General features: G+C 43.9%; 1 protein-coding gene across 1 annotated transcript; it reads right to left on the reverse strand.

The window, feature by feature from the left end:
- Positions 1–2500: 2500 nt before the first annotated feature.
- On the reverse strand, positions 2501–5778 carry LOC108611570 (uncharacterized). The gene is made up of 2 exons (XM_018004288.2): positions 4701–5778; positions 2501–3682 (listed from the first exon to the last, which is right to left on the reverse strand). Exons 1-2 carry the CDS (start codon positions 5628–5630, stop codon positions 2546–2548), a joined length of 2067 nt encoding a protein of 688 aa, XP_017859777.1. The 5' UTR covers positions 5631–5778; the 3' UTR covers positions 2501–2545.
- Between the last annotated feature and the right edge of the window lie 3248 nt (positions 5779–9026).

Here is a 9026-nt window from a genome sequence, read left to right on the forward strand (position 1 = left end):
AGGAGGAGCTATGGGGAGTTGGGGGTTTCCTAGTCGAATCAAATAGGCAAAAGCTGACTACAGGCAGCAGGCAGGAGGCGGCAAGCATAAAGCAGGAGCAGGAGCAGGAGCAGGAGGCGGCAGTCTATGCCAGTATGAAATTGCTTTACACAATCGAAACGCACGAAATGACAATATAAATCGAGGGGCGGAACTAATTTGGCAAAAGACTCGAAATAGGCCGAGCCGCAACCACAAAACGACATAACAACAAAGTAGAGGAGCAGCAGCAGCAGCAGCAGCAGCAACAGCAGCAGGAGCAGGAGGACGAGCAGGAGGCCGGATATGGGATATAGTGAAGGGGACCACGAGTATTTGGTAACTGGGGTTCATCAGCCGCTCGACTACTAGTGAATTGGCCAAAATTAACGCAACGTTCGAAAAGTTTTTGCGCAAATTGCGTAACTACACATTAATGAAGAAAAATTGCGTAAGCTACCCCGAATACGCCAGATCCATTCAGAAAACTAAGCAGAAACTTTCCGTGGGCGCCAAAAGGTAAATTGCATTGGAAATTGGGCGACACTTTGGCCATAAAACGGCCACGTGATTTACGTCCAGGTAAACAGCTTCATAATGAACCGAATGAGCCGATTATCCATGTGCCCTGAGTAGTTCTGTTCTATTCCGAGCTTGGGGGAGTGGCCAACAGCTTGCTTTGATTACGCCCCATCATTGTCTGCTTGATCATTTATTATGCCTCGTTCTGTGGCGCTGCTCAAACTTTTCGCTCTGCATTTTTATGACCATCATTAAAAGTGCTCAGGCAGTTATGCCAGCAGCCTCTCTCTCTCCCTTTCTCGCTCTCTATCTTAGAGAACTACTACAATTATAATTATCATTTGTCATCTGGACACTAATTAATTGTAAAGTTTTTTGTTTTAATCCCTGCTAACGGCCCATTAATAATTGTCGCAGATGTCGCAGCCACCAAACGCAACTCTGATAACGATTTATATATGCAGCATTATCAAAGAAAGTTTTCTAATTGAAATGCTTGGGATGAGCATGAGTAAATCTTTAGTGCTGGAGTTTTATTACTGAAAAATTGCCTGAATTTTAATGAATTGAAAGTGGACTGTCATTTTATAAAAGTTCATTTGTTATTTGTCTGTCAAATATAAGTGGAGGAGCTGCTCCATGTGAGGGAGATGTATTTCTATTGATGACTTTTTTCCTAATATTAAATCTGTGTTTTGAAAAATGTGTCTATATAATATCTATGCATGCAAGCATCTGATCTAGCAAGTCTATAAATTGAGGGGCTGGCAAATAATAGTAATCACAGTCCTCCACCACTTCCATCGCATCCTAACCTCTTATCCTCGAAATCATGTATATCTCTTTCTCATTCATATCTCTTTCCCTTCAGTCTTTAAGTAACATTGGACTGATTCCTACTTAAATTCTCATATTTGTTAGTAGATGAATCCATGGCACAACAAAAACAGGGTAAACTTGTTTTTTAAAGTGAGAAATTGAATAGATTTCAACAAGACTTTTCTTTCTTTTCATATGCTCCTCAAATATCTGCAATGTGTCTCAAACTTCGTCTAGTATATCTAATGTGGCCTGGCCAACAATGGAAGCAACACATGTCACTGTTGTATAGCAAGTACTTCCAGAGCTGCTTAAGCTGCTGCTCAAAGCTGAACCTCAACTGAATTCTAGGAAATATTTATAGCTACTAAAAGAAATGCCTGTAATTGAACTCGTCGAGGTGCTCTTTAAATACCCTCGCGTGACTGTTTGCCTGCCCCCTGGCCTCTTGCCCCTTGCCCATTGCCCCTTGTCCCTTGCTCATGCACACATCTATTATGCCCCGTTATAATAGCAAATCCCAATCCCAGTTTCATTTCAGGCGGCCCCTCGGCGTTTGTCAGCGCTTAAGCTCGACGAACCTAGGCATTAACGCCTCCGGCCACGCCCACACTGAGAACGAAAATGGTATGGGATGGCATGTCGGGCAGTTTCAATTTATGAAATTAGTTTTAATAATATTAATAAGAGGCACATGAAAGAACAGCTACAATGAGTCTGCTCCGTAGGTAAGCCGGCTTTGCGCTCAGCTTTTTGGCCATAGTTCACAAAAGACGTCAAGGCAACGAGCAGGAGGAGCAGCAGGAGCAGCAGGAGCAGCATCGGCAGCAGCTGCTCATCCTCTTCAAACTTTCACTGCCAGCTTATGCTCATTGTTTGCTCTGACTCCGCCCTCCGCCCTTCGCCCCCTCAGCCAGCTCATGCCACTCCGGATGCGGATCTGCCCACAAGTTTCAGAAAACTTTGCTTTTTGTTTAAATTTTGCGCCTCGGCTGGCCGGAAATTTGCTTATCGGTGGCGCTCAGAGAGGCACAAAGTCAATAGAGAGATTAGCGCTAGAGCTATGCGAGCTGTGCTAATTGAGCGCCGGTTCATGGCAACCAGCGGCAGCAGGAGCAGCAGAAGCAGCAGCAGCAGCAGCTTATATCAATACCAACCAGGCTTTATTCAATATGGCAATGAGAACTTAGAGCAAACCCAGACCCAAGCCGCCGCCGCCGCGTTTCTTGCCATTGTTTTGGCTGCCGGTGAGGCCAACGCCGCCCAGACCCAGGGTGTTGCCAATGCCGCCCACAGTCTTGCCAACGCCGCCCACCGTCTGGCCCAGGCCGCCGCCCAGCTGGCCCAGGACGCTGCCGAGGGCGGCGCAGCTGGTGGAGCTGAGCGGAGAGAGGGATGCGCCCAGGACGGAGAGCTCGCAGAAGCGAAAATCACTGGCTGCCTCCAGCTGAGTGTCGACCTTGATGAAAGGCGTGCCCTTGCTCGAGATGCTCTGGAAGAGCTTCGCCGTGACTCCCTCCCTCTGCTCGTCCTTCGGCTGGGCGAACTGCAGCAGCATATCAATCAAGTTCTGGCGCACCTTCAGATCCTGCTCGTCGGTGAGCCACGTCTCCAGCAGCGGCTCGCCGAAGATGTCGTTCGCATCGAACATGTAGCCCAGCTCGTCGCCGTGAGCCACCAGCTCCGGCCTGCTCTGGGCCTGCTCGGCCACGATGGGCAGGCCGTGCAGGAAGTGGATGCCCTTCGACTTGGTGCCGTTGTACTCGAAGCTGTACATGTAGGCGGGCGCCAGCTTGGACCACACCTGCGTGGTGAGCACGGCGGGCAGGTTGAAGAGCACGTCGGTGGTGGACTCCACCACCTTGGCCAGCACTTGATCCACGTTCAATGCCTGCGGCACCTTCCACACATCCTGCAGCGTGGGCGTCAGCGCGTTGGTCAATCCGGGCAGCACGGGCTTCGCTATGCCTCCAGTCAGCTCGTCGATGCGCAGGAAGCCCGTCAGCTGCTCCAGTGCGCCTTGCAGCGAGCCCAAGAACTTCTCGGCCGAGCCGTAAACCTTGTTCAGCGTATCCACAGACACCGAGTTGGCCGTCTCGTGCTTGGTCACGCCGGTCAGCAGGGGAATGCCCGTATAATTGCCGCTGCGCAGCTGCGCCTCCGGCTCGCCTATTATGATGCTGGGCAGCGAGCGATAGTCCTCCTCGGCCTCCATGTGCGGCTGGAAGCCAGCGTTGCCTGTGAGACCCTTGACCAGAGCACGTCCAGCCAGGCGCTCTGTTTGTATTTTGTCATCGTTCTTGATGATATCCACGGCGGATTTCTAAAAGCGGAGAGGAATGAAAGGCCACTTAATAAGATCGAAGTTTGAAAACTATATTGGTAGAGATTGGTTTAAGCTAAGTGTTAATTAAAGTTGAGGGAAGGAAGGAGGAATATAGATTTTGATATATATTCCCTATAAGTTTGAAGAGTTTCTAGCTCTATTTAAGCTATAATACAAAAATGGTTATTTTTTTCGATTTCGATCAGATCAAAGATGAATCGAAATTCCTAAATATTATAATTTATTTAAATAATATTTAATTGATTCCAACCTATGTTAAGTATCTGTTAAGTGCTTAACAGACAACGCCAACTGTTATCGAGTTAGACAAAGCATATCAATAACATTTACTTACTCTCATTGAATTACTCTCACTCTTGGCATATAAATTATTATCTATTAGCTACTGGCTGATGAGTAGCTTGACTGATGTCGTAAATCGTGATGATAAATATCGCATCACTTGCATAAGTCGGGAACATTAAAGTAAAAATGTTAAAAAAACTCGTTTTCTAATAAACTTATGAATAATCTTCATATATAACTGCATCTAGCTGCAAGACAGTAATTCGATTGATTATCTAATGGTATGTACAGCCATGTGCGAGAGTCATTTGAAAAGTTTCTGAATATCGTGAGTGAAATAAAACTAAAAGCCCAAGTTTCTTAGGGAATATGAACTGTTATATCAATGTTAATTTCATATATACATTTACTTTACATTCTTATTTATGTAACAGTCTGCAGCATACAATTTGTCTGTTATGTTAAGTCAATGTAAACTGCTGCTGTAAGCCAAATACCTAACATTTCCGCTCAGATTTGCAGGAAACCAACTGTTAAAAGATTTTAATGTGAGCTGCTAGCTAAAGTCAAATATTAATTCATCTTCCTCCTTGTTTCACTCCCACTCTCTCTCCTCTCCCTCCCTCCTTCTACTACCTTATCTCTGTCCCTCTCTCTCTCTCTCTCTCTCCTATGTTCTCTCTATCTCTCATCTCTCTACAATACTCACCGCTCGCATGCACTTGACAATTTCCAGCTCATTGCCTGTGGGACAGTTGTTAATCTTGGCCACCTCCTCGACACTCTGCACCGGCTCCTTGTCCATGGCGTATTGAGAGAGCGCAGTGCCCGACATGGCCACCACGCCGTGGATGTCGCCGGCGCTGCGGGCCGTGCGCGACATGGACAGGTACATGGCGCTGGCGGCACCTGAGCCGTGGCCAATCGCCTGCACCCGCTTGGGATCGCCGCCGAACTGGGAGATATACTCGCTGACCCAGCGCAGCGCTGTGGCCAGATCGAACATGGCCAGGTTGCCGTCGAACTCCTTGGTGCCGTCGCCCAGGATGCCCAGCGAGCCGAGGCGGTATTGCGGCGCCACCACAATCGCCCCCTGCTGGGCCATGGGCGTGGCGTCGTACTGAGCCGCCGAGCCAAAGCGGAAGCCACCTGGATGTATCCAGACAAACACCGGCAAGCCCGTCGTCTCGTCCGGCATCTGCGGCGTATACACATTCAACAGCAGGCAATCCTCCTCGCCGACGATGCGCTGCGGCTGCTGCGGATGCGGCTGGATGCACGGCGGGCCATGCCTGGTGGCATTGATATCCCCGCTGAGCCGCTTGTAGACGGGCCGCGAGTAGCGCAGCTGCCCCACCGGCGGCTCCGCATAGTGCAGGCCCAGGAAGCTGTAGATGCCCGTTCGGGTGTTCCGGAAGCCCTCGATGCGAGTGTCGCGATTGTAGAGCCGGGCAAACACAACCGGATCATCGACGGGCGGCGCTTTGGCACTCTTGCCACCCACAATGCGCTTCACGCGACGATGTGGAACCGACTCCGACTCCGACTCCAAGTCCGCCTCGCCCAAGGTCAAAGCAGCTGCAACTGAGTGCAGCAGCAACAGCAGCCACAAAATGTTCCGCTTCGCCAACTTTCGCATTGCGTTTCGCTCGATTGTCAACTTGGAACTGTGCGAATGCGCCGGCCGTTCCAGCTCTCCAAGCTCAGCGACTCTTGACAAGGCCGGCAACTAGCCCGGCTTGGCGATAAAATAATTATTCACTTGCTGCAATAACAACAACAACGAGTTGATAAAATTTCAAGAGTTGTTTCATTTTATTTTCGCGCTGTTCACGATCAGCCACTGGTCATTTAAGACTATATATAAGCATCTTTCTATATGTATGTATGTATGTGTGTGTGTTGATAGATTATAGAGAATTTTCATTTGGGACTCGAATCACGTTCCTCAGAAATACAAAAAATACCAAATATAAGCGGAGACACTATTTAATTGCATGATTAAGTCATAGCGACTTCTGAATGCGCTATATTAAATAAAGTGATCTATGGGTGTGGGTATGGATATGAGGAATCTCTTTTGGATGACAAAGTTATTCAACTCTTCGTAAGCTATAATTATATATACTTAATAAAAATAAAATATATACATGTAAAAATAAATGACATTTAAAAGCATTTTTGCCATTGGTATAAATATATTTAGATTCGATTTTCATAAATTTTTTTTTTTTATATTTATAAAACAATTTTTTTTATTATTATTATAACTTTTTAATTAATAATTTTTTTTTTTTAATAAAAAAAAAATTGAATATATTGAGATCATGTAGTTTCCTGTTTTTCTATACAACAAATTAGCGACCGTCGTTTTTTTTTTTTTTAATTTTCCTAATATTTTATTGCAATATAAATATTTTCAAAATGATAAAATATTATATATTTTTTAATCTTTACAAAAGTAATATTGTATTGAAGCAATATTTAAAAATATTATTCAACACATAAATCGCATAACTCTCGCAATACTAAGTATGCTTTATAGAGTTCTATTGATTACCTAACTTGTCATCATTCAAGATGCTCATCAAATTTTCTCTCTTAGCCAATCGCAGTGCTTCGACTTATTCGTCATTTCCAGCTGATTTAATATACGTTTCTGTAAAATGATAATCGCCTTTATGTATTTCATTATTTCACAGCTGACGTCTCTTATCGCACGCGATCCACAACTACGAAAAAACTGGTTCGATGGGTTTTTATTTTCTGTGGAAGAGTCACTGTATTCCTCATTCAATTGTTGTCGCTGCTGCTGCTGCTGCTGCTGCTGCTGTTGTTGTTGTTGTCGCTGAGAGGCAGAAAGCAAAACAAAGCAAAATAATAGGCATGAGCGAAATAATAATGCGATTTTAAAGTCTCAACATGAGTGCGAGCACTCGTCATAGTTTAGAGCTTTGCTGCATTATCTGCCCAGATGAGTTATATGCTCAACATATTTACGAGCAGGCACATTGCCTAAGGGAAGGCTGAGGAGTGTGGCTAGCGGAACCGGAAGCTGGCAAATGTCATGAAACAGAGTGCCTGGTTGTGATTTTAAGTTTCTTGACCCCTCCAGCCAGCCAGCCAGTCAGCTAGTCAGCCAGATGAAAGAGCAGCCCGGGATTAGGCCACAGCCAGACGGGGGTAACTCTGCCGCATGAATCTCAATGTTGTTGTTTAGACTGCGGCCACGTACGTCCACTGATTTGTCTCTGCAATTGCCTGGTCCTTCGCCTAACAGCTATCTCTCATGTCCAACACACTCACACGCACACACACACACACACACACATGGGCAAAATGACATTTAAAGTTACGACAATATAATTAAGTAGACATCTGGGAGTTGCGGCAAGTGCTAGCTGAGGAATAATTATATATGTATACGTATATATGTATAGAAGGAAAATATATATATATATATAATATGTGATTGTGTGTGTGAGGCAGCTATCAGAGGCATGCAACACTCTTGCGCTACACTTGGAGAGAAAGTGTGCCACGTCGCAGCCTCAGTAGTTGCCTCAGTCACGCCCACACATTTAAAGAGCTTTATCTCTTTTAGATATACCCTGTAGCTGCGAAAAATGTGTTAAGGGGAATTTCGACTGACTATATAATACTCTGTAGCTTGAAGTATGTATGTATTAGGTATGTCAATGAGAATATAATACTGAATACTAAGATATGTACATGTAGATAAAAAATTACTAAAATTTTCGTAAGCTTCAAGTAACTGTGACTTCTAAGCGAAATACAGCTTATTTTATTTATTTTTTATTTTTTCACTTATACTAAAATTGTTTTACACTTTAAATATTCTATTTAAATTTGCAGAATATCATTTAGTCCAATCTCCTTCACCTTCGTCATCCACATCCTTCAGTTCGGGGTCTTTAAAAAGTTATTAATCTAGGGGTATCGAGTAAATAAATTCCTTTTAATTGAGTTTTAAATGCAGCCACTGACAATTTGCATAAAAGCTGACAGAATGCTAAAAATGTTTTTGTTATCCCTCCATTATCCAAAGTCCGGAGTCCTGAGTGCTGAGTCCTTAGTTCATGTCATATGAGCACATGCATGCGTGCATGCATATCAATCATGCAGGTTGTGAAAGCAGCTGCTAAAAGCCATAATTACATGCAAGATTGACTTTTAATTTGATTTCAGACAAGAGCAGCAAAGCGTTGAGTGGAAAAGTAAAATGAGAAAATGTATATAAAATCTGCTTTAGTTATTGCAGCAACTAAAGATACTATGGAGACTAGTATGAAGGAAAGTAGAAACACTAGTAAAATAAAAAGAAAGTAAGGTTAGAAATAGATCTTGAGTTGAGGAAAATATAAATCATAAAAAAAAATTCAAAAGAAAATCAAAATCGAATTCGACTATATTTAATCCTAATAAATTAATATCATTTGTTTTGCCTCTCCAACAGATTTCATATGATTATTTATTTTGCTTGCAACATTTAATCAAATCTTATGAAATAATCTCTCATATCTTATTCTGCGTCATTTTCGAGTATATCATGATTCGTGCTTAATATAATATTTCCTTCTGACACCCTCTTAAGTACGTTCTCACTCTTATTAATTGTTTTGCCTGTTCCGTTTCATCTTTCAAAAAAGAAAACAAAAATTGCTTGCCTAATTTTTCTTCTTTTTTTTTACTCTTGCACACGCAACATGGTAACACGCTTTCCCAGCTTTGATGCTGCTTTTCGTCCTTGCCGATGGCGTGTGTTGGGCCCATGACTGGGACTGGACCTGGAATCCAGCTGCTGTTGATGCGTTTCTAATGTGCAAAATATTAATTATAAAATAATAATTGAATTGTGCTCGGGCCAAGTCCAGGTCTGGCAGCTTTGCTGAAAGGTAGATATATAACTCAGCCCCACACACACACACGTACACTTTTCTTTGTTTAGATATCCTTCACACGCTAAGAGTTCATTAGCGATTGCTGGGGAACGAAACAAATTGTGCGCATCTGT

The sequence above is a fragment of the Drosophila arizonae genome, chromosome 3, assembly GCF_054131065.1.
Source record: "Drosophila arizonae isolate 15081-1271.41 chromosome 3, UAZ_ARI_1.0, whole genome shotgun sequence".
In the NCBI taxonomy this organism is placed as follows: domain Eukaryota; kingdom Metazoa; phylum Arthropoda; class Insecta; order Diptera; family Drosophilidae; genus Drosophila; species Drosophila arizonae.

Bases quoted from the DNA above. Each gene is read 5' to 3' on its own strand.
- LOC108611570 (XM_018004288.2), bottom strand. From the start codon at position 5,630: ATGCGAAAGTTGGCGAAGCGGAACATTTTGTGGCTGCTGTTGCTGCTG. The intron at 3,683-4,700 runs GTGAGTATTGTA...CTCCGCTTTTAG, and splicing joins TTGTCAAGTGCATGCGAGCG to AAATCCGCCGTGGATATCAT.